Source organism: Nanorana parkeri, unplaced genomic scaffold, assembly GCF_000935625.1.
Source record: "Nanorana parkeri isolate BGI_ZX_2015 unplaced genomic scaffold, ASM93562v1 scaffold12, whole genome shotgun sequence".
Classification (NCBI taxonomy): Eukaryota; Metazoa; Chordata; class Amphibia; order Anura; family Dicroglossidae; genus Nanorana; species Nanorana parkeri.
Window position 1 is genome coordinate 4,052,788 of NW_017306280.1, and position 26,491 is coordinate 4,079,278.

Sequence of the window (26,491 nt, forward strand, 5' to 3'; positions counted from 1 at the left end):
GTTCTGAGCTCACCCCTTCAATAATAAATCAGCAATGGCAGCCTCCATATTTCTATTATGAAGAGGCTCTTTTTAAACAAGACAATGCCTCCTTCTAATTGTTCATTTTATATTCTCCAATACTTTGCCCATCCATATGGGTGTGCTATTAAAAGAAAAGCTTTTGTGAATACAACACAATTGCTGATGTGTGTTGTATTCACAAAACCTGAACCGTGGAATCGTCTTGTTCTTACACGGGTCCTTCCAGCCTCTCTCCCACTCCTCTGCAGCGGGCTAAGCTCCTGTAAATCGGGTTCTATACACTGTGAATAGATGTAGGGCTGGCGCTAATGATTATTTTCATAATTAGTTGCCCGATTATTCTTTCAACTAAATCGATTGGTTGCAGTGGAAAAAAATAGTTGCCAACTATTCTCATAAATCGACTCTTTGTTGCAGCCCTAAATAATTGCGAGGACGATGAATATTTCAATGCTGCAGCGTAAGGGGAGAGAGGCTGGGGGGAACGCTGTGACAGCTGGCCGGCTAAGAGCTTCGGTGAGTATAACTTTGTTATATTTGAACCTGGACAAAAACGAGCACTTAACCCTCCCAGAGAAGGGGTAGCCCCACTGCAATGCTAAATGAAATATTTTTCCTGGCGTTCTTTACCCAATATCAATTCTACGCCACCCCCCTATAAAGCTCTCTCCCCCCCTACCATAAACATGATACTCTAATTAGCCTAAATAATGAAGTAAGAAGAGTCCTGTTATCAGGTAAGGTTGCACTCTCCCTGCAGTACTGAGTGGGAGTTGAATGTCCACCCTCCACACATGACCTACAAACTAATTGGCTGATGAACTTGGGATTCTGCACCATCCAAAAAGCAAATGGAGCAAACAGTCTTTACCCTTAGCTACATTCGTAATGGCTATAGATTTTTTTTGTATTTAAGAGACCACCAGACCCCTCTAGAAACATGTCCAATATACATTACCTGGTTAATTTTAAGTCAGTGATGTCTTTAGAAGTTTCCTCAATTGCCCCGACAGAATGGACATTTAATGTAAGGGGAACTTTCATCTGTGCCATCTTAACTGCCAGATGAACCGCTGAGAGAGTCTTAAACCTCTCTGTGGGATTGCGAGAGAACTCTACAAATGCTCTAAGAAGAAACAAGCAAGAATTTATTAGAAAACAATTTTCAATGAACCGAATAGATATTTACAGCAGCACATCCAAAGCCTCTGCCCAGGTACTGTTATGATCCCTAGGTCACCTCTGACCATCAAAGATGACCCACTACAACTTCTCACACATGAAATTGCCTTCTTACATCTTCTTGGCAAACGGGAAACAGGCAAAGCTCTCATTATATGTCTCAAAAGCAGACACTTTTGACAAAACCATAGAACATTGGCAAAGTTTAGTTTGTTAGGAGAGAATAATAGGGTTTTTGTACTGTAGAATCCTTTTCTCTGTATTCGTTGACGGACACAGCAGAGATCTGAAGAGCTTGATTATTGGGTTATAGTACCACCTTCAGGAGTAGGACAAAAGCCCAACTGCTAAAGCAGCCCAGTTAAAAACAAACGACTGTACTACAAAAAGCAACAACTGGTCACAGTCATAAAAACCAAAAGGATGTGTGCTCGGTTCTTTAATGAACGCAGAGAAAAAGGATTTGAGTACAGTACAGGACACAAGCAAATTCATAGGCAACTGGGTAATATGCAAGTATCATCCGGTGATTGGAAACTGGCCAGAGCTGCGAGGACCCTCATATAACCCCTTCCACTGCAGGGAATCATCTTTTTTAGCAAGCAATAGTGGACACAGAGGGGAGGGTGCTGTGTCCAGTACTGTACGCCTCATGCAGCTACCTCATGCCTAAAAGCCCAAGAGACAATGACAGATCTAGTGGAATGAGCCTTTACAGGGAAAGGCAGGGTCCTACCCATGAAAGAGTAAGCATACACAATGACCTGTCTAAACCACCTAGAAATGGTGAATTAGGAAAGGACAAATAATCTGATCGTTGGAAAGAAGCTGTAACCGAAAAACTCTGACAACCCTAACCACACCAAAAACAGGAACAGAGCTTTGGCAGTTCCGGGAGGTGATGGCTACAAGGAACACAACCTTGCAAATAAGATCTGTAGCAAGATATCCCAAATAGTCCAAGAGACCTCAATCCTTCAGGACAGGGGCTTCAACAACCAAGCCATCAAAGGCTAGCAGCCAAGAAGCAGGATGTCACACCTGACTTTGGGACAGAAAATTCTCATGATCTGGAAGGGGCTATGGAATGTTCACTAGCATCCTGACAATGTCCGCATACCAATCCTTTTGGCCATTATGGAGCCTCAACTTTCCCATGCTTGAGCAATCCAGGAAGGCCCTATATGGCTCCCAATGTGCTACAATGCAGGCGTCTGCTGAGGATCACAATAAGGCCTTAGGTGCCCACAGTAATACCTGACACACTGCTTCTTTTGCATGAGCCATGTAAGGCAGGGTTGCAAAAACACCTTAAAGTGCAGCAAGATTCAAAAAATTTAAAGGGCCAGCGTAACTGTGTACCAATTAGCTGGAGGCTACACGTGCCAAAAAGGTCTGGGAGTCCCAATGTGGCCACAGGCGGCCAAAGCCCCAAAGACCTCCACCGATGCCCACGCTGCCTCAAGACCAAAATGCAAACCCCAGCATGGTCGCTGCACACCACACAGCCAGCAGAGGAGGAAGAGGCCCAGTTAACCAAGGGTGAGCATCTCAGGATGCAGCAGGTTTCTATCTGGTGTGGTCGGGGAAGAGTCCCCAAAGCATTGTGCTGGACACAATGAGGGTAAACTTGATTAAAGAATCACAGGAAGAAATGTGAGGGAAAAAAAAAGTAATCAGAAAACAACGTCTCCCTTCAGTAGAGAGGAGACTTATGGCAGTGATATCTGCACATTACCCGATTATCTCTGAACCTCCGTGTGCTGTACTAAAAAGGATCAAGAAAGAACTTGCAGTGCCAGCAAAAATCAGTGTTGGTCTTTAAATCAATACCCGTGTTCAACTGTCACTCAATACCTGTGTCTGAATTCTGTCATGCCCTATACAGGGCGATAATTGACAGCACTTTTATTAGCTTTCAAGGCCAGTCTTTAATGCTGATCCATTTTCTTCCCACTTCATATCAAGAGAATTATTATCATTTTGGCACATGTTAAAAATCTGAATTTTTGGCTAGAAAGCTGCTTAACCTCTTGCCGTCCGCCCGTAGTAGAAAAACGGACGGACGGCACTGCAGCATCTGCGGGTTGCCGTCTCCAGACGGCAATTTTTTTCTGCTCGCGCGCGCCCCCTAGCGGGCACGCACGGGCAGAAAAGTCCCGATCAATGCACACACCCGTTACCGGGTGTTACACATATAACCAAATAATTATATATCTTTTGAAAGCTGTAGAAAAAAAAAAAAGCTATTTAAAAAATTTATGTTGTACAATATTTGCGAAAATGTTTGTCAAATCTATGTTTTTAGGGGGGGGAAATGCACCAACATTTATGGGTAGGGTTGCGTTAGGTAAATTGATGCCAAAATGTCAAGCCTTAACATTGTGAGCACCTGTGAAATGGCAAAAAAAACGACAGCACTAACATTTGCTCATAGGCAACACTTTAAAAGCCTTTACTGTTCATCAATTTAGAGCCAACAGTGAGTGCTAGCCCTAAAATTATTGCTCTCAATCAAATGTTAGCATTTGGAGACATCAGGGGTTCATTATAGAGCTGAAGCTAACGATTATTTTCAAAATCGATTAGTTAGCCGATTATTAAGTTCGATTAATCGGTTAATCGGATAAACAATAAACATTTTTTTAAAAATGGCTCCTGTGATGGGACTACTAGTTTGTATTGAGATTGTAGTCCATCACAGGAGCAAGCTTGGAGCGGTGGAAAAAAATAGTGTGGTGTGCAATATAGTGAAAAGGAAAGTGTAAAATTATACAGCAATGAATGCAGAATTGCACCGGCTATAGAGGACTACAAATCCCAGCAATAGTACATTATACAGCGCAATGCAGAATATCACCAGCTATATAGGAATACAACAAATCCCAGCAATACATTATACATACAGTGTATAATGTATTCCTGGATGTGTATTCCTATGTATAATATACAGCACAATGTACCATAAGCTATAGAGGAATACAAATCCCAGCAATACATTATAGAGCACCATGTGGGGGGCAGGGAAGTGCAGGCTTACCTGAGCAGTCTTCCAGCAACTTGCTTCTGAGATCGGACCTGTCTATCAGTGGCTGTCATCCACGTGAGGTGGGGAAGAGGTGCGGCGCGCAGTGTGTGTGGAGCCGTGAACAGGGCCAACTGATCGGAAGCCGGTTAATCGATTATTGAAAAAGTTGACAACTTTTTCAATAATCGATTATAATCGATTATGTCGATTAGTTGTTGCAGCCCTAGTTCATTAGACTCCTAATGTCACCTATGGACCCAACAGAAGCTAATGAAACACAGATCATGCTTCAACAGCTTATTCTCTGGCCATAGCAGCTGGAGGAATGATGGCCTAAGGCCCCCATTCACACTGAGCAATTTATTGCGGATATTTACCCCCCGATATCGCTCTCCGATGCATGGCAATGGGGCTCTGTCAGTCGCTGTCGCGGGTCGTGCGTCGCTACAGCAGGACCCTTTTTGGAGCGGATTTTGACGCGATTCTAGTTTACTCAATGCAACCATTTGCGCGACAAAGCGCGCAAAATATGCGCGATTTGCGAATCGCTCAGTGTGAATGGGGCCTAAAATTGGAAGTGAATAATTCATTGTCGCTTACGAGTTCAGCACGCAGAGGAGCGATTAGCTGCTGGAAGTGTTCTGGTCTACCGCCAATCAAGCTGCACACATCCAATGTACTTGTTCTAGGTCTGCACGAGGGAGTGTGGAGCCCAGGACAGCCGGCAGCGGCACTATTTTCAGCAACATACAAGCACTACATCTGCCCGATCACTAGTATGTGAAAGCTGGGTACTGGCTACTAACTGCCATAGCAAGATTACAGCTGCAGCAGCAGCCGCCGCCATGGACTTGTTTTAGAGAAGTGAGCGAGCGACGGTAATGTGTTCACTCACTTTCCAATCTATTGAGCCAACGTGTGACCGCTTCATTGTCACACGTTGGCTCGAACTATGAGGATGAGTGATTTTCACTCACCTATAGATCTCCTTTAATTTAACTAGCATTGCCAAGTGGTTAGTAATCAAAGCCTTCAAAGCTATTTTTTTAACAAGGTGAACAAAACATGCAACAGGCCATTTCTATAAAAGTAGCAAATATCTCAAACGGTAGTCTAAAAAAATAAAACCACTTTATAGTAATTTCTCCTCCAGCTACATTATTGCTTACCTTTGTCCATCAAATAAAATAGATTTTACTTGGCCGCACTGTCTGAAGAGAGACTGAATCTGCTTGTGGTAAAGAAATCCATATGGTGGGACATGCTTCAGCTGCTCATGGAAATAAAAGTAAGACAGAGCAAGAACAGGTAAAATCAAAAAGTAAAAAAGGCAATTATTAAAGTAATAACTTACCTTCTTCAAAACCCTAGTGTCAATAAAAATTACATATGCAGAATTGTTTTTCTCACTTGTTTTCAATCTTCCGAATCCTACATACCCTTAGAATGACCATGGTCAAAATAATTTGTGCTTCACATACTTTTGGAACAGCGTTCATTAGAAATTAGGCTCATTTTTGTACTTGCCATAAGATCCTTTTCCTGGAGTTCACTCAGGGACACAATCAAAATATTCAGGTTATACTGTTCCCCTACAGGAGGATTGGAGACTGGCAAACAAACTGCCCAAAGTATAACTCCTTTACTTTCAGCATGCCTCAGTTTAGCAGCAAAGCAGTAACAAGAACATGATTCTAAACAGAGCGGAGGGACTTGTGTCCCTCAATGCAATACAAGAAAATACTTTACTGCTGGTACAAAAAAAATCAAAATTTTCGGTCTCATCAATTGAGGGACAAAGGAAGTCTTTAACCTACAGGACACCAAAAAGCAGTCCAAGTGAAGGATGGATACAACAGCAAACAACCGCTGCCAGGCCCAACTAACAGGAACTCGGGGACTGAGGGACTGCCTGCATCTTAGAGGGTCACCTGAATGATCTTGCGCTTGAAACTGGCATCAGAGGAGACCAAAACATCCACCATGTGAAACTTGTGTGAACTGAAGATTAGGTTGCAACTTTGCAAACCTGAGAAAGAGAAGTCTGATGCGAAAACATACAAGGAGCACTCTCAGCCCTGGTAGAGTCTAGAATGGAAATGGGGAAACACGATCCTTGAAACCAAAAGATTTCATAATTGTCTGCCCACCGAGAAATGGTGGAACTAGGAGTCAGGGCACCGTTCTTTGGTCCATCCAGAAAGACAAAATGAGAATCTGCAGATTTAAGTAGTGGCATATACTGTAGATGTGCACAAACAGCTAAAGCTACATCTAAGCAGTGGTAGGAAATCTCCTTCTGGTGAACTGGAGCTGGACACAAAAAGGGAAGGACAACATCTTCATTAAAGAACTCCAGGGAAAAAAATGTAGTAATACTTGCTGTGGGGAATCAGAGCAGAGGGAGGGAGGTTTCTGGTTCAAAAGGGGGCTTCTAAAGCTCAAAGGACCAAATTCAAATCCAGTGTACGTAGAGGGGATTTGACCAGGGAACACATGGTAGACTCCATGCATACGTCTTGAATTAGAGAGTGGATAGCCAACAAATCCTGGAAAATAATGGCAAAAGCAAAGATCAGGCCCTTGATTGCACCAAGGACCAAAAAGTGTCCAGACCCAACTGTAGAAAAGAAAGGGTTCACCCCACTTAGAAATGTTTGGGCTAAAAGCCTATAGACCTACACTATGTGAAGAAAGCCTTCCATACTTGATGATGGACCTTGTAGGAAGTGTGCTTCCTACCTTTGAGCATCATAGGAATCACAGACTCAGAGATGCCCATGTACCTTAGAACTTGGGTTTCAACAGCCATGCTGAAAAAAGACAGCGACTAAGTAGCAGGGTGGAAAATCAATTCGGACAGTTTTGCAGAGCCCACTGAAAGAAGTCTAATTCAGCGTATTACTCTCTTCTGGGCCATGTCATTTTGTAAACAGATTGGAAAATCTAAAAGTGTCAGGATAATTTACTGTCTAGTCTTGATGTTGAAGCAATGTACATTATTATCAGACCAAATTTGGAACCAAAAGCTTGTGAATACTTCTGAAGGACACTAGGTGAAGATTTTCAAAAGACAAATCTGTCTTGGAACTACTGTAATTTATACTTGAACATAACTACTTTCTGCTCGATGAGGAGATTTACAATAGTTGGAACACCAAGTTCCTCCACATATGCGATTTAAAGGGATGGTGGTGGTGGGGGGCAGAGCGCTTTTCAATGACAAAATGCAGAAGTATACAACAAACATTTTAATGTGGACTAGATTTATAGATAGTGTTCATCTTCTGGAATGTGACAAAAGTTGAATCTGAGAGGGTTAAGGAAAATTGTAAATGTAAATGCAATAGGGATGTATGGTCAGTGTTGTTGGACGTCAATGCTTTAACCGAGATAATGAACCAGAGTTTCAGTGTGACGTAGCGAGGGGCAAAAAAAAAAATCTTGGAAACATCCTTGTCGCAGTAATCTAGCAATAGTAGAAGCAACAGTTACAGTACGATCATGGTTACAAAGATGATGTGGCCACTGTCAAGCAAACCCATTCTTACTCAAAATATAGGGGGGGGGGGGGGGGAGGGGAAACAGTTATCCTTTTTAATGTCACTTTAAGTCTGAGATTACAATGGGGTAATTTATGTGGCAAGCTGTAACACTATCAAGCAATTAAGGAGAAGAAACGCTGAACACGTCAATAATGTATTCTTAAAGAGAAATAGTAGCAAGATATGTCTGGGCCAATCATGCAAGAAAACCAGAAAACTGCACCAAATGAAATAAGATCTTGACAAAATGTTGCTTCAAAATGCACACAGTAGCATTTTTAACTACACAACTCCCATATTAGGTCCCGTCTGTACCGGACTACAACTGCGGTCTCAATGGACACAGCAGACCTCACAATGTATAAGGAATGAGGGAGCTTTTTAAGGGGCAATGCGACATTTCAAGAAACTTGTTTCAAACAGCTGCCAAATCTGAAAAAGACAGTGCTCCTTCCAAGATAATTCTAACTCTGTCCTAAATTCGCACTTCTCATTCTTGCATAATAGGGATAATTATTCAAGCATCAATAGTACAAGGTGGCCCAAGCTGCTGGCCCCATTACATACCACAACTGTAGTCTTTGGATCCTTGCCTCCCACTTCTCGAATAGCAGACTCCTGATCTGAAGAGCCAAATGCAAAATAATTTGGGTAGAACGACCCTGCCATAACGACCTGAAAAATATTACATCACAATACAACATATTAAAGCAGTGATTGACCAAAGAATGATGATTAAAGCACTTTTACAGCACATTATGGGAAGGAGAAAAGAGCACAAAGGCAAAGTGCAGACGGGTTGGTTTTTTTTTTGCTGGTTAACTGCACTGATGAAAAAATGCACAAAGGATACCAAGATTCAAGTTAGAATACCTTATATTTGGTAATATTTGTTCATCCGAGAATTCAGTTTTACTATTCCGTAAACCTTATATCCTTTCACTCTATGTGGCATTATTACTTTTCTGAATACTCTTCTGTATCAAGGGAGGAGAGAAAAAAAAGGTTTGGGACCCCTAGGTTTAGCACAATGGTTAAGGTATCTCTTGCCTTGCAGTGTTCGGGATCAGAGATTTTTTTTATACCCCTCTACTTGTCTCCCAAATACAGACCCAAGTTTACAGTGAACGCTCCAGTCACTTTTTATAAATCAATCTAACACGCTTGCTAGTTCCCAAATAGCCAGCTAAACTGCTGCTATGGTAAGTTTTTATGTATGTGTAACTAAAGTGGTTACATTAGACTGTAAACTCAATTAAGGGCTGATGTAAATGGTTAAATGTTCTCTGTAAGACACCATGGAATACTCTGCTGTTATATGATAGAGGCCAATGAAATTAAGGAACATACTACTCGGAACTAAAAAAAAAAAAAAATCTTTTATCAAAAACTTCAGATGCAGCTATAGACCTGGAGAATGAAGCGCTGCTTGTGTTTGTAGTTTGGATCCCCGCTTGTTCGTTCACCAACATGCATGTTGAAACGGGCAACTCGCTTTTTTAGCTCATCATACAAGGCAGCCACCTGGAAAAAAAAGCCAAAAAGTATTTACAGAACGATAATGGTAGACATTTCTTTCTATCTGCAAAGCTCCCAAGTCATTGGGATATCTGAGCACACCTAATCAATTAAAAACTTGCCAAATAATTACATGTACTTGTGTGATGGCAGGCATGAAGTCTTCCTATGCACAAATGCAATATGCTTTCACTATCATAACACAACTAGAACTACATGTGCAAGTTCCTAGTTAAACACTCACCTCTCTTATTCTTTTGATCTGAAGGTAATTTGATTTGCCCCATTCCATCTCATCCTAGAAAGAGTAAATACCAGATTTGCATATTGCATTAGCAAAACACTTTTTTACTTATCAACTTTTTGGGGAAAAAACAAAGTACTCCATTTTAACAAAAGGAATGGACTATTAAAATGATGAATGCATAAAACCATCACATTCCAGAAATGCAATAAGGTGGTCTATGGGTGAAGAAGGGACACAGGTTGCAGCGTAAACTTGATAACAGGATTTTTGTCTTACTGTAATAATCCATTTCATCACAGGACACAGGGAGTCAGTTCAATAGATGGGTTATGCAGCAACCTTGAGGTGACGAAACACTGACAAATTAATGGAAGCTGTAGGATAGCCTTGTAAAGCGGATCACAAGAAGTGAAAAAAAGGGGAAAGTCTTGTGATGTACTCTAAAAAACAGAGTTTACAGACAAGACAAAAATCCTCTTTTTCATTATGCAAGGATTCCCCTTACGTACATCACAGGACACAGGGAGTTAATTCAGGACTCAATAGGACTTCCAAAAGCAGTGCAACAAAGCAAACAATGGCTAACAGGCCAGTAAAAACAACTAACCAATAGGGAACAATAACAGAATGGGCCCATACAAGAGAGGTCAATGGACCAGGAAGGGAAGGATATGCTAAGGGGTTACACGAAGAATAGGACCACAAAATTGAGGGGGGAGTAGAATAGAGAAAATAGGGGAGTAACAATAGTCAATATATTTGTCTATAAGACATCTTAGTAGAACACATGGAAAATAGACACTAAAGAGGAGTAGAAAGAAGTTTGTAAAATGGAGAGGTGGATGGGGAGATATTTTTTCACAGGGGTGTTAGGGGGAGGAATAATATAAAGAGGACTACAAAAGGTGGTCCTTCCCCCATCCCTCCAGAAGAAGAATGGAAAGATTGGATTAAATGATAAGAAAAGGGGATGGAGATTTGGCAAGAATTTCTGTGAGCGGAAGATGTATGATGTATATGCGGGTTTTGTATTTAATATTTGTTATATAAAATGTATTGTATAAATTATATTAAATTGAAGTGCAATAAAAATATATTAAACAAAAAAAACAGAATGGGCCCAACATCAAAGGGCCGCCTAAAGAACTTTGCGCCTAAAGTTAGCGTCCGCAGAGGGCTGAACACCCCATCTGGAAATACTGACAAAAGTGTGACCAGAGAACAAGCTGGTAGATTTGGGAAATTGAACGAAGATTCCAAAAGGCACAAGAAGTACCAACGATTCTGGTAGATTGAGCCCTAACCCAAGACGGAACTTTACCCATCAACTCAGTTTGCCGAACCCACCTTATAGTAGAGCAAGAAGTTAGCTGACCCATGCAGGGAGTCTGAAGAATGGTGACGTAGGCAGACTTGCAGACGGAAGCTGTAGCATAAAGATAAACCCAACAGCTCGAACCACAACCAAACAGGACAGAGATTTATTTGGGATGCTTCAGTGCAGGAAGGAAGATAAAACAATGTCCCAGTTCGACAGATGGAAAGAGATCATTTTAAAAAGAAAGGAGGCCTTAAGTCTCAGAACTACCTCATCTTTGTGGAAAAACAGAAAAGGCTCTTTTCAAGTGAAGGCCGCCAATTCAGAGACAAGCCTAGCAAAGATGATTAAAACGTAGAAGGAAACCTTTCTGGTAAGTAGGGTCATAGGGATATCTCAGAGGTTCAAAAGCAGGCTTCTGCAACAAAACTAAGTTGAGCTCCCATTGAGTCACCAGAGTACAGGGGGAACTCTGAGCAGCCCCCCGCGGCACAAAAGCCTTCACAAGAGTGGGAAATAAGGTACCTTTGGAAAAAAGATGCCAAAAAGTAATTTGACCCTCGATGACACTGCAGGCTAAAACACATGTCTATGGTAAAGTCAAGGAAATATAACATAAGCCTCAAAAAAGGAAAAAAAAAAATGCCTCCTAGATGCAATGGTAGACCTTGTGAGAAGTCGACTTCCAAGCTTTTTAACAACATAAGGATTTCAGATTCTGAAAGTTTTTCTGTCCTTAAAGACCTAGGCTTCGAAAGCTATGCAGCTAAAGCCAGCAACCAAGCAGGGTGGAATAGTAATAGACATAAATGCGCGAAATCCACGCTTATGTATAAAGTTGCAATTTTTGTGTGGAAAATGCAAACGCCATATGCGAATGGAGCCTAAGGCAAGTGATGCAAAAAAAAATACATGTCCCCTTTTTGAGTGAAGCAGCATAACCAGTGCACTGGTACTATAAAAATGTGTTGGGTGCCATCCACAATGAATGTCACCACAACACAGCACCCAGCGTGTGTTGGCATTCACAGCTAAAACGTGTGAGTTGCAGAAATTCCCTTAAATACTAATTTCTAAAATAAAAAAAGGCTTATGTGCACTACAAATTGTGTGTTGAAGTTGAATTTATTGTACACACCTTAGGCTGTCTTAGATCACCTCTCTCTTTGCAATCCTGCCAAAACTGGAGGGGAAAAAAAAACAACAGATTAGTTTTACTTGGCTTTAGGGAATGAAGATGAATTTGACATAATTACTAGTGTATTAAAGAGTAATTGTAAAAGAAAAACAAAAAAAAAAAAAACAGTTTGCTTGTTTCTGCTCCCTCTTTTAACTTCCATCACTTTTAGGTTATATGTGCTATCCTAGCACAACCAAAACTTTGGAATTTCATGGGGAAAAATCAAAATCAATTTCCAATTTTTGCTATAAACACCTATAAAGTAATCAAAGCTGTAAACCTACCCGAAAAGCATTGACCAGAGCTATGCAATCACTCCTACTATTACCAGCATAACTAAGTTTGCTCCTGTGAAAGAAAAGAAACCATAAACTACATTAATAAAAAACGCTCACAACTTCCAATATCAACTACAGTGGGGGGAGGGAGAGAGAGAGAATGTGTGTAAAAAGCGATATAGAAATTACCTGTATCCATCAAGGTGCTGTCTAAAGGGCATCGCAAAGAAGTTTCTTAGTGAAAGAGCTGAAGCTTTTAAAGAAGAATAGAGGACGACATCAAACATTTGGAATTAAAGGGGCACACAAAAATAAAAAATCACAGAGACCAAAATCGGTAGAAATTTGATTTGATTTCTTGCTCCAATTCAAGGACAGGGAAAATGTATAACCTAAGCCTTGCATTGTGGCTACCCCAGTACTAAATGAGTTAAGTGCTCATTTTGGTCTAGGGAGGAAATATCCTTATACAACTGGTTTGCTCATAGACTGGTCCTTGGAGCCTCTATCCCCCTTAAGTGAAGCGGTCTTTAAGTCATCAAGTTCTATATACACTGTGTGTAGGGCATGAGGACGCCGAGGGGCATACCATTGCAGTTAAGGTGACAGGCTGGAGCGCTGTCACAGCCAGCCAGTTCTGAAGAACGGTTGAATATAATTTTAGTATTTTCCTTTCTAGACCAAAAAGAGTACTTAAAAAGGAGAATTTTAGGGCGAGTGAAAAACACTTATCCCCATAATTCAAGCCGAGTTGTGACACTGAAACTGTCACAGGTCGGCATCTACTTATCGGGAAGTCAGCGAACACATACCACGACTTCCCGATCCTCTCCCTGCAGAGAATGGCGACTGCAAGTCACTGCTTCCCACAGGGACTCCCCTCTGTTTCTCCAGTACTGACTGGAGGAACGGATAGGGGAAGGCACAGCTGGCTCTGTCTCTAGAGTCAATCATCCAGCGGGGTGAATCTTGACAGTATTGGCGGGATCCATCCCGGGCTGTGGCACAGCTCTGCGCTCTCCGCATAGAATAGCCCGATAAATACTGGGTGTTACATTTGTATATGTCCTCCTGAGACCCTCAAGAGAACTATGGCCAAAAAAGGTTAAGCCTTAGTTTTCTTTTACCCAGAAAAACAAAAAACACAGTTCTGCTTTAAATGACCATCACTATCAACCCCTAGATAACAGTCCATGTTTCAGACACCATGCACTGTGGTTGTTCCTCAGCATCAAGGTTTTTGAAGTTATGGGGGCCCATAGAATAAAATATGCTAAGGGGCTACCTGCATTAACTTATCCTGCAGTTACTGGTACCAATAACCGCATTGTGATTATGATTCTTGATTTTTAAGGTAAGAGATGGAATATGACAGGATTGGTTTAAAGTAAACCTGCCAAAAACCCGGAAAGTTTAAACTGAACGCAACATGAACCTAAGCATAAAGCAGAAGTTGCCTCCAAAAATAAAATAAGACATTACAATGTTCACTAGATCAGGGATATAAAAGTCAAGATTTTATTCTTGACTTTTGATGTAAATACACCAACTCCCTCTTATTGGTCCCTTAAAGCATGGACAGCCTAACCAAGAGAGTCTCAGGACATACAGATCAAGGCCAAGATTACCAGGAACATTTTTTCATATAACTTCAGCTATGATCCAGTGAGCATTTGATATACTTTTTGTTTTTTTTTTGAATGGTGCCCTTTGCCAAAGTTTTTTTTTCCTTACTCTACGTCAGAAATGCCCGGACTTGTGACAGAGCTACTTTAATGCTCTAGTTGCTAACAGGCAAAAAATTACAATTGAATTAAATATAGAAAGCCAAGTTTCAGTAAATCTAAACAAAAATAAATTCAGTATCTCAGAACACATATAGGATTAAAATCTCAAACAATGAAATCTTTTTCCAGAGTTGGTCTCTAAGTTAAACAAAAAATATATATATGTAGAGAGAAAACACTGGTACTACCATCTAACATGAATATAAAATTGACAATAATTTGAGGTAACATTTGCATTAAGCGGAGGCACGTACCAATAATAAGACACTCATCCAAACATCCAAAAACATGGCCGAGGACGACGAGTTTTCCAAGCTGAAGATCAACAGGTAACTGAGCAAGAACTCTCCCCAAGAATGTGAGCTCTCCATCATATGGATTCTCTTCCTGCTTTCCACTTACTGCCAAAGCACCTACCTTCATAATGTAAAAACAAAAACATACCATACCTTTTAACAGAATATGCAAACACACTAATGGTATGTGGCTATGGGTTGTTCTGTTTGCACCAAAGTACACTTATTGCATACACTGAGCCATAGAAATAAGTTGGGCAAGAGCCAAAAGCTGAAGATTGTAGGAGACTATAGCAAGAGGACAACCGAGGAAGAGAGGTGAGTATACTGTCTTCTATTGCAGCGGGAGTGCTAGTTTTAAATCATTACAGACCTAATCAGGTCCCATCAATTGACTATCACATTGCTCTGTTGACTGCAAACACCCAGAACTAGTATGACCAGGTGTTCCGACTTTACCCTGGGATCTAGTCATGAGCGATATAGAAGTGAAGAAGCATCAATTTCTGCATTTCTTTGAGCAAAGTTGGCACACCTTCATCCACACTTTATAGAACTTTGAAACTAGCAGAAGCTTACCTTTGTGCACATCATAGATTACACATGTATAAATGACCTAGGACTACCCTTATTACAATCTTGCTCAAGATCTTTTTAAAGCAGAAACCAAAATGGCAAATCTTAATATTTCTGATTTTCTTATACTATTGTAATCACACTAGGGTTTTTTCCAAGCATATGCAAAGTTTAAACACTAAAAATTTCTCTTCATTAAAAAAAAAACAAAAAAAAACACATGACTTCCTGAACCACGACTAAAGGAAAATACTTCGTCATTGAAAGGTTGTCACAAATAATGCCAATCTCTTGGGATGATGGAGGGGTACTGGATCACAGGGTTGCTGGTCTCAAGAGGAATCCAAGCTACTTATCAATATCCTGAGGTTGTGGGCAATTTACCTGACATCGCAGTGGACCACCCATTGAATAATGCTATGGCAGTGACCTACATCAATCAGGGAGGTGCTAACAGCTTGTCAGCAGCCAGGAAAGTGTACCTAATCTTATTCTGGACTGAACTTTACATCCCAGTGATTTCTGCAAGGCACATTCCTGGAGTTGGGAACTGGCAGACAGACTTCCTCAGCACACAATGTCTGGATCCGGGCGAGTGGTATCTCCATCCAGAGGTATGTTATAGTCAGTGCTGGGGGATGCCAGATGTGGATCTAGCTTCTGTCACAACAAGAACGTGGAAAGATTTGTATCCAGTGTGAGGTAACCAACAAGCAGATGCGGTGGATGCCTTGGTAGCGCTGTAGGATCAGATGCATTCCTTTCCTCCACTGACACTGTTACCTTGCCTGCTTTGCTGGATGGGACATTAACCACCTCTGGGCCGGCCGTAGTAAAAAAACGGCCGGCCCGAGCTCTCTAGATCTGAGCGGGCGTCTTTAGACGTCCGCTCAGACACGCCCACCCCGCGGGAAACGGCCGAAATTTAAAAACAGGCAGCGATGCCTGTCACCATACAAGCGATCCTCCGGCAGTCTTTCTCGTTGCTCGAGATTGGCATCATAGACCGTGGTTGTCAAACAATCCTTGTCTTCTCCCGATCTTTTATCTCAAGGAACAATCTTCTACCCTGCTTCTCGGATGCTGGTTTAAACGGCCAGGCTGTTGAAACCCAAGTGTTTAAAAAGGCAGAGGAGTTTCAGAGTGATATTTTGACTTTGCTCAAGGCTCGAAGGTCGTTTACTTGTAAAATTTACCTCTGTGCATGCAAGATTTTTGTTGCATTGAGTCCTTAGGGTTTCCCTTGGGGGCTTTTTCTATATTGCAAATTCTGTCTATCCTTCAATTGGTGACACCCAAAGTTAAGCATTTTAATAAAATTAAGGGTCAGATATCTGTCCTTTTTCAATGTCCTCTAGCTGCTAATTCCTTGATTCATACTTTCACTCAGGAAGTTACACGTATTGTTCTACCCGTTAGGTCTCCTCTTCCTCCGTGGGACTTGAAATTGGTTTAATCCGTTTTACAAAAAAACGCTTTTTTAGCCTATTCAAGATATTTTTGTCTTCGTTGTTCAAAAAGGTTACCATTTTGGTGGCCATTACCTTGGCTAGAAGGGTTTCCGAGTTGCCTACTTCGACTAGTAGAAAAACACCATTTGGTTCTTTATAAGGGCAAGATTGTTTTAAGACTGAAGGTTTCCTTTCATCCCCAAGGTGGTTTGGCCTTTCATTTAAAATTGTTTTACCTTTGCTTTGTCTGGCTTATGATCATCCTAAGGAAATTTCTCTTCATTGCTGGGATGTTGTACGGGTTATCTGAGTTTATCTTTTATGCACAGCTTCCTTTAAATGTACAAATTCTTTGTTCTACCAGGTCCTAGAAAGATTGTTCAGCTTCGAGATCCACTATTTCTAAGTGGATTAGTCAGACTGTAATTCAAGCTTATGAGTTGCAGGATAAGTTGCCTCTCTTTCCTAATTCTACTAGAGTCATTAGTGCTTCTTGTGCCTTCCATAATCAGGCCTCCAATGCTCAAATTTGTAAAGCTGCAACATAGGTCTTCTTTTCACTTTCGCAGTTTTATAAAGCTGATGTTTCTCCATCCTCTGAAGTTAGTTTTGGCAGAAATGTTTTTCAGGTATCTGTTTAAGCATCTGTTTGACAGTTTTCTGGTGAGCTGTTTATTCTAATTATGGTGCCCACCCCTCTGTTTGGACTGCTTTTGGTCATCCCTACATCTCGGAATTCTTCAGAGCTGTGCCCTCAATGGACTATGGAGAAAATAGGACTTTGTCCTCAACATAAAATCCCTTTCTCAGAGTCTATTGACGGACACCGCTCCCTCCACTAATTTCCTTTTGTACTGCTTGCAACAACTGACTGGTGTGAGTGGTAATGAGTGGCAGGCTATTCATTTTTTGCCTAGTGTGCATTTCTCCTGAAGGCAGCAGTAAAACCCTACATCTCAGATTTCTTCAGAGCTGTGTCCCTCAATGGACTGCGAGAAAAGGATTTTACGATTAAAAAAACAACTATTTTTAGAGATACCATACCTGAACTACATTACTCACATAACACAATATAATAAAATATATCTAATTCAACACACAAAAGACAAAACACACAACAGACTTCCAAAATCACTAATAAAAAAGAAATCACTTCCAGCTAGGTACTTGACAGTACATGAATACAACAAACATTATGATTGAGGAATATAACACACAACCACTAATTCCTTAAATTTCAATTTATCCATCTATTCTTCACCCAGCATGTATCCTACTACAGAAATAGTACACGTCTCTTCCAGTGCACCTGCCAAAAACTGTAAAAATCTATAATATATAATGGCGGTCTCAAGACTTTTTAGAGACATACATAAAAGGGCTGTATACTAATTGTTGGTGAACGTTTCTAGAATTGTATATTAGAAGTTCATATTTGGATATAGATGACTTGCTTCACAGTGGCCGTTTATAGCTTATTTTCCGCTTGTTAACAATATGTAACAATTTTAACATCTATAGGCTGGCCAAAGTTATACATTAAATTCAGTCTTTTGCTTGATCAGTCTTTTTCACTTACAAATCCAATGTTCCTTCTTACTGGGAGTATTATCAATGGTTTAAAATTGTATTCACTTATGCAAGTTTGAAAAGTTATCCAACATTGCCCTTTTTAAAATTGATTAGACACTTACCTCCTTGAGCAAAAGTATTGTGCGCTCAATGTCAGAAACATTAGGAGGAGAAAGAGCTGTAGCGAGCAAGGCTCTAGGCTCCCCCATGTCAAGAAGCTTCACCTTCAAGACTGTGCTTCCCAAAGGGCTTCGCTGAAGGAAACAATAAAAGTAGCGGTCATCTAGGTGAGCTAGAAAATTATTAAAGAACTACAACCAAAGCACAAAATGCGGACATAAGCAAGCCTTAATAAGTTTCTTTTTTTTTTTAAACCTACCTTAAAATCCCTCATATTGTAGTCCAAGACGACCAAAGTAAGGCTTTCACCTTTAGATTATACTGTTGCCAAAAAAAGGATTGGATAATAGCAGATTAAAAAAAACAAACCCCGGAGGCCAAACCAGGATAACCCCTCCTACCACCTGTCTCAGTTTTCTGGCAAAGCAAAATGAGAGCATGATTAATATACAGTGGTGGGGCCTGTGTCCTTTAATGTACTCAAAGCAACACATTTTTGTGGGAATAAAAAAAACTCCTGTTTTCTCTCTCATCCATTGAAGGACACAGGAAGTCTTTATCCTTCACGATGTCCACAAGCAGCCCAACCGAGGGGTGGGTAACAGCAAATACTGAACAATACCAAATAACAGAAATCTGGCAGAAACATCCAACTGGCATAACTTGAAAAAAACGTGAACAGAATATGAAGTGCCAACCTTGCAAATCACAGAAACAGTTGCCCAATGCAAAAAATCACACAGTGTAGTATGAGCCTCAACAGCAACTTAAAGATGGTAAAACAAGTAGCTGGAGCATTCTACAGGGTCCATCCGGTAATACAACAAAAAACAAATCAGTCTTCGTAAAGAAAGCAATGGCTCACAACCAAACCACATCTAGATAATGGAAAGAAATCCCCAGTTAGACTTACCGGTTACTGTGTTTGAGACTCTCCCAGGACAGAAAACTGAGATGATTGTGTTTCCTGTACATAGTAGAGCCAATCCGAAATGTATAAAAACCCCTCCCACCCTCCTTATCCCTCAGTTGAGATTAAAGTAGAAAGAAACATTTAAAAATGCACCAAGAAAGGTGGGAGGTAGGCTTGCTGTCCTGGAAGATTTTTAGAAACACAGTTACCAGTAACTAACTGGGGATTTCCCCAATCATCGTTCAGGAAAGCAACCCGAGGGGGTAGGCAAGAAAACCAACCATGCATTCTCTGAGGGGGGCGGGGGACCACAGTCTGTAGAACTTTCCTATCAAAGGCCAGATCTTCCTGTTACACTCTGTAGTGCTTGAGAAACGTATCCTGACTAGTCCACACAGCCACCATGCAGATCTGCACCACTGAAGCGCCTGCTTTTTCTGGTCAAGAAGCCCATAAAGATCTGGTAGAATTTGCTGTTCATAATATACACAAAAGCAATGATCTGTCGAATCCACCTAGCTATATTAGATCTGGACGCAAGACAGCCCGTTCTTAAGGCCACCACACAACACAAAAAAATTACAGAAACCACATAAAGGATTCTTCGCTAGACTGCTGTCCAAAAACAGAGAGCAGAGATCTGTACTTTTAAACTACTGACTGTTGCATGTCTATCTATACCATCTTGCAAAAAAATATAATTCAGGATTCAGGGAACAGAAATATTTCTCTTGATACACCAAGAGGAAAAAAACCTCCAAACCTTGCTGTGTATCTTCCTGGTCACCAACTTCCTACTGGATAAAAGGGGTCAACAACCCTCTCAGAACAACCTTTCTCTTCTAGGATCCTCCTCTCAAGAGCCAGGCCATTAACTGAAAGAACCCAGGATTAGGTTGCACCACCCGCCCCTGAAAGAGAAGATCCTGTTTGAGAGGCAGGCGCCAGGGAGGCTCTATTGATCTCCTCATTAAGTCTGAAAACCACATTCTCCTGGGCTACCATGGTAAAAATCAGGATTAGCCTGCAGTCCGTCTGACAACTTTTGGACCAATCAAGGACGAAGAGAGAGGAGGAGGGAAAGCATATGCCAGGGAAAATTTTCAAATTTGAGATAAGGCACCCACCCCCCTGGAACCCCCCTCTGTTGAGGGAGAAAAGAAGGTGTCCACCTTTCTGTTCACTTGACAAAAATAGTTCTACCTCTGGAATAGCCCGTTTGGTAACAATCTGTGCGAAAATCTTTGGATGAAGCTACCATTTGAACCTGATGGACTGGCCGCCACCACAATGATCACCTCCTTTAATGTGGACTACAGAAAATGGAGAGGAGAACAGTTACCTCCACCCAAAGAAGAATGTCCTCTGCTACTTCCAGCAGTTTCAGAGATCTGGCACCTCCCTGATTGTTCAGATAGACGACTGTTGTAGCATTGTCCGAGAGGATCAGGACTTCCTGACCCTTCGTCCTTTTGAAACGCAAACAGAGCTTTCTTTTTTAATGTCGTCAGTTCCATCAAGTTGGAAGAAGCTCCCTTCAATTCCAAAGACCAAGGTCCTTGAGCCTGCATTCCCTGAGCATGAGCCCCCCAAACCAGAAGCTGGCTTCCGTGGTAATCTTGACAGGAGATAGCTGACTCCAAAGTCTCCCCTCCGAAAGTCTGAGAGTTCAACCACCAAAGGAGAGATTCCCGAATCTTTAATGGTAGTTGAACTCAGTTGTAACGATTCCTTCCTTAGATCCCATTTGGAAGAAGAAAAGTTTGAAGAGGTCTTGAGTGTAACTGAGCCAAAGTCAAGGCCGGGAAGTTATGACCGCCAGAACTCTCGATCTCTTAGGGAAAGAAATCCTGCTGAAAAAGCCTCCTGAACAATTCCTAGTATATATAAAATCTTTTCCTTTGTCAAAAAAATCTTTTGAGTAACTACGGCTATCAGATACCCCAGAAAAATTATTGATTGGGCCAGGATTAAAGAGGATTTTTCAGAATCCACCCAAGATTCTGTAATGTTTCTCTGACTCTCTGCAGGTTCCACAACACCTCCACTTCTGTGGGTGAACACAAAAGAAGAAGTGGAGGCAGTCCAAGTAGGGGATTACCAATATTCTCTGGAGATGAGCTATTACTTTTGCTAGAATTTTTGTTAAAATTCTCAGGGCAGCTACGAGCCCAAAGGGCAAGGACCTGAATTGATAACAAAGAACGGTCTTCTCTGTTTGTACTGCAAATCATATGAACGTCTGATGTCGGCAATAAATAGGCACATGAAGATACGTGTCCTTCAAGTCCAAGATAGGGACTTTTCAGGCCAATGGCTTGAAATTTGACCAGGACTGAATCCTGAAAGAAAAAAAAAAGGGAAGTGGTTTTTTTAGCTATGGGGAGAAATAGGAAGTGAGTGCAAGTCCACAAACCTAACCTTTTGAGGAAGAATGTGGATTGCATTTCCATGTTAAAAATCATGGACATTAGAGAATTAAGCTGACATAGGTGCAAATTGAATATTTGGATAATCACTTACAAAGTTTTTAACTAGTCTGCCAGTTCTTAGAATCCCACTCAATGGTTGAAAATCTCAAATTAAGCATTTTGGAAACAGAGTGGGATGACCTATCTCCTGATGTGTGGAAGTGGAGTGTTTAACAGCAGTAATTTAAGATTCTTTTCGAAAAAAGCATCTATAATCATATTTAATATATTATGAACAGAAATCTTTAAACTTCTGTGGGAAATAGGCACATAAATGCTAAACAGACATTATGGTTTAAAGCTCTTGATTGGGTTTACCCGCATACCTGGGGGAAAATGGGGAATTTTAACAAGTATATATAATAACTAAGTATTCTAAAAACTACTATAAAAAAAAAAAAACAAGACCTAATGTATATATTATATCCCCATGTGTAAATAGTTGTAAAGCTAGGTCCAGAAGGTAATCTTTTATTCATACATACACCTGATTTTTTTTTTTTGCTGCCTTATATGACCTTCCCTATAGATCTGTCATTCAATATTTTGCATTGTCACAATGAGCATTTGCATTATAGAGACAATATAGGTTTGTGATTTAATTTGTACTTGTTTTGCAATTCATATTGACAACTTGCATGCAACTTTTTGATGTACACATTATGGGTGCGTTTTTTTTTTTTTTTGGTCACAAAAAAAGCACAACTTGAATGTGACCTTCCAGCTCACTTCGGCTTCTATCTCTGCTATATCCAATTCAGTTGAGTCTGGAAGCAGCACTCCAAAAGCAAGGCTGAGGACTGCTTGAAGAAAAATGTTGTCAAGAAAAATTGCTAGCAAATATCATCCACACAGCAGAGCTGAAGAAAGGACATCCATCCTCCCAGGACACAACAAAAGCATGCTGGTAGCAGGAGGGGTCATCTTGGCCTAGTTTTTTTTTTTGCCAGTGTCCAATACTTCTGTAAGCAGCAGTATAACTGCAAACGTGGAAATCAGTCAAGAAAAAAAACTTGGTTATTTGTAGGCATGGTTTAGCATAAGAGCACATGATCCTAATCAGCTTTGGTCTACTATAAATCCAAAGCTTTGCCCAATTGGAATTGCTGAAAATGTTCAGAACTATGGTACTGTCGTCTCAAACCCAGGCAAAGCTCTGAAGACACACTAAAATGCAGTGGCTGTAATTGGCACAGCAGCTGAAAAAATAAAAACATTTCACTAATGTATAGAGGCTTTCAAAACTAAGAAATAGTTAGTAAAGCCAATGGCATGTAGGTTTGGTCATATTTGTATTGCTAAGAGCTGATCTCTGTTCAATACTCCTATGGAGAACCAATGCAAGAGCCAGTTACACTATGCGTGCTGCATTGGATTCCCCCAGGAAATATGTAAAACATTAAATTTGAAAATGACACAAATAAAGCTCAGCTCACAGCAATGCCCTGGGGGTTACTATTACTAGGACAGAACAGCCACAGAAGATCCCCCACATATGCAGTACAAAATCAAAAGATCCCAATAACCTTTACAACTAGTATTTGTTGCCAGTTAAATGTAAAATTGAACAACCCAAGTATGGAATATTATTCGAAGAATGATTGCTGCAGAAACATGCAAGCTTCAATAATCTAAGCATGACTGTTTACGCATTGGGCAGAAAGTTTACAGACATTGCTGCTGGCAGGACCCATTCACACCAAAATCCCAAGGAAATCGCAAGTTGATTTGCAATTGTACCTTCCGATCCATTGTGTTGCAATCTGGTTTCAACAGATGCTAACGCAAGGGCACCGAAAAATGATTGAGGGTGGTTCACACCAGGTCCGTTGCGTTGAAAACGAGTAGTGTACGGTCTACTTTTTTTTTCCCAGTGCAATGGAAAGATGCAGTGCAATCTAGCCCCATTCACACCCGCTCATTTTTAGGTGTCCTTTTTCGTGGACATCCATTTAAAAATCTATCGCAATGAAACATATATCGCAACACAACGGAACCATTGTGAATGGGCCCTTAAAGAGGCATCACAGTGCTCCAGGATATATTGATCCCAAGAGGCTGTCACAGGATTGTTCAGGCAATGTAACAGTGAATCTAGACTCAGGGAGGGACATATAAAAACTTTTGCTGGGTAATAAAGTTACTAGTAGGAATCCTGTGATGCCTTCTCTTGGGAAGAACTAAATGGCCCACATTAGGAGCTGTGTTAGATACTTTTGACATAATGTACAACCTTTCATAAACACACTGGGGGGGGCATTCATCAATACTAAACAGAGGCATGAGTGAAAGGTCTCTCTCAGCTGCTCTAAAATAGCACAGCGGGGGTGGGGGGAGACTGATATTTTCCTAATTACACGTGATTAGAGTAAAAATATGTTGCATCTTCAGTAATAAATATGTTCCAGAACTTTACAAACGGTCCTGGCTGCCCAGGAAAACAGACACACAGGTCTGTAAACCTGTCTGATGAGTCAGCCTGACCTGCAACTAATTGTGGCGCTAATCTGCTTGATGTTGAGCAACATTTTTAGCGGTGTTTTAAGACTAGTGAATATACATTGCATTTGTTTCAAAGGCCAGTCGCTTCAATTTTTTTAAAAGCTGGCTGCTACTTACCGGGACTTTTCAAAATTGCCAGACTCACTGCCAATATAGTTTTTTTTTAAAAGGCACCTCCCCCCGTCCCATAAGATATGGCGTCTTATCCAACAAAGAACCTTAACCCAAATTAAAAGTTTGCAAGTTTACTTGAGCTGACCAATAAAAAAAAAATGCCAATTTGTTTTTTTCTAATGACCAACAGTATAGTTCTCTGCTGCTACAGAACAATTCTAATGTGCATTCATACCAACATCTCTGGTACCACATTCTCGGGTATGGCGTTATTCCAGAAGTCTTTCCATACAAGCCTGTAGCAATAGCCTTTTGAAACTCGTCCAGCTCGGCCTTTGAAGTTTAACATAAAAACATGAACATTTTATTAACACACATCTCAATATAAAACACAATATAAAAGGATATTTTTTTTTTTAAAGCACCGGATGTAAGATTTGAATATTTTACAGCCACATTCTCCAGATGACAACAATAAAGTTAAAATACACATCAACCGTTTTACATGACAAAAATGTAAAGCAATGTTAATCAATTCTGGTGATTCATACAGAAAAAAAATTAATAATTGGGCAGCTTTTCTGGATATCTAGCCTATATAAATGGACAATGACAAACCACCAGCTGCTTTGCCTTAAATAGAAAAACTATTAGAGGGCTCGTTCACACAGTGCAGTCAGATGCAGTGTTAATGTGCACTGCATTAAGGAAACTCATTTATTTAAATGGGCCCTCAATGCACATTTTGTTCCCCAAAGCATCAGTAGTGCACTAGTATGTGTTGTGGCACACTAACAGAACTATTTAATGCACAGTGACGTCATTTAAAATGAATGACATTCTAAACGTTTGCTATTAAAAAAGGAATATATAACGCACAGTACTGCCAATTAACCCCTTCGTGACTGACGACGTACAGTGTACGTCGCCAGCATCGGGGCTGTTTAAACAGACTCCCGGGAACTTTTGCCGCCGGGACTCTGTTTAAACTTGTAGAGCCGACTGTCGGCTTTACAACAGAAGCGATCCTGGCGACTTACCTGTCGCCAGATCGCTTCTGCGTCCCGAAGAAGGGGCCCCCCCCCCCCCGCCGGACACCCCCGCCGTGCTTCCCGGGCTCCGTTGCCCCTCCTACGGGCCCGGGACCGGCGATCTTTGTGTCCGCGGGGAGCTGGGGAGGAGGTCGACGAACTTCCGTTCATCGATCCCCTCCCCGTTCTATGGGACCGGGAGCGATGCAGATTGCATCACTTCCGGTCCCTGGGCTGTCAGTTCTGGGCTCCTGCAGCCCAGCTATAAGCTATTGAAGTGCGATCTGCACTTCAATAGCTTATTTCCAGTGTAAAGGTGACACTGAGGGTCTTTTGGACCCCCAGCATCACCTTAAAGAGGACCTGTCACCACCATCTGCTATTACATGGGGGGGCTTGCAAGCCCCCCCATGTGATAGCAGTCAAAGTAAAGTAAAAAAAAAAAAAAAAACAGTTTTTAAAATTAAAATGAAATAAAATAAATCTAATAATAATAAAAAAAAAATTTTAAAAGTACCCCGCCCCCGCGAGCACGCGCGTCGCCACGTAAACACGCGTCGGGTGCGCCTACGCATGAAAACGACGAACGCGCTACACATGTTGGGTATCGCCGCGCACGCCGGAGTGAGAGCAATAATTCTAGGGCCAGTATTTTGGGGTATCTCTAAATTGATGACCTGTGGGAGCTTTTAAAGTGTCTTTTATTGATTTTTTTGGGGTACTGCAGTTTTTCGCCGTTTCACGGTCGCACGCAATCTGTAAACTGGGCATGTTGGGTATCGTTTTACTCGTTGTAACCTCATCTTTTATATTTCATTAAAAAAATGGGTAATTTGTTGTGTTTTGGGGCATTTAATTAAATTTGTCACTAAATTTTGGGGTTTAATAAGGAGTTGCGCTAATATTGCGCAACATAAACATTTTCAACTACCACCATTTTATTCTATAGGGTCTTGGCATTCAGAAAATATATAATGTTGGGGGGTTTTACGTCATTTTCAGGCCTAAAATGTGGAATATAACAAGGGTGCAAAAATGGAAAAAAGGGCCTCAGTCATGAAGGGGTTAACTGAATAAATCAAGCAACATCATTGCATAATCAGTCAGTCCCCATATTATTATCAATTATATAATCTACAGCACCTTTTCTCTGATCACAGTTGGTTTTGGATGCCCAGCTCAGTCTCAGACTCTGGTAGTTTGTCTCTTCATCACACACAAGTGTTTTAGTCAAACAAAAATCAATCACTGCAAAATAAAAAAACGTAAAGTAGGTCATAAAATAGCCATTAATTCAAGCACAGGAATGACCCCTGATGTTGGCATAGCATTTGGCAT

At 41.0% G+C, this 26,491-nt stretch overlaps 1 protein-coding gene across 1 annotated transcript in view; it reads right to left on the reverse strand.

The window, feature by feature from the left end:
- The window catches only part of TDRD9 (tudor domain containing 9), a 119,727-nt gene that overhangs the window by 23,877 nt on the left and 69,359 nt on the right, over positions 1-26,491 (reverse strand). The window contains exons 14-25 of the mRNA XM_018556116.1: positions 26,297-26,401; positions 24,358-24,455; positions 18,125-18,256; positions 14,362-14,524; positions 12,510-12,573; positions 12,327-12,390; positions 12,001-12,045; positions 9,542-9,595; positions 9,190-9,303; positions 8,347-8,454; positions 5,404-5,504; positions 983-1,150 (exon numbers count right to left, since the gene is read on the reverse strand). Of these exons, the coding sequence (XP_018411618.1) occupies positions 983-1,150; positions 5,404-5,504; positions 8,347-8,454; positions 9,190-9,303; positions 9,542-9,595; positions 12,001-12,045; positions 12,327-12,390; positions 12,510-12,573; positions 14,362-14,524; positions 18,125-18,256; positions 24,358-24,455; positions 26,297-26,401 (1,216 nt within the window). The remainder of the gene's footprint in view (positions 1-982; positions 1,151-5,403; positions 5,505-8,346; positions 8,455-9,189; positions 9,304-9,541; positions 9,596-12,000; positions 12,046-12,326; positions 12,391-12,509; positions 12,574-14,361; positions 14,525-18,124; positions 18,257-24,357; positions 24,456-26,296; positions 26,402-26,491) is intronic.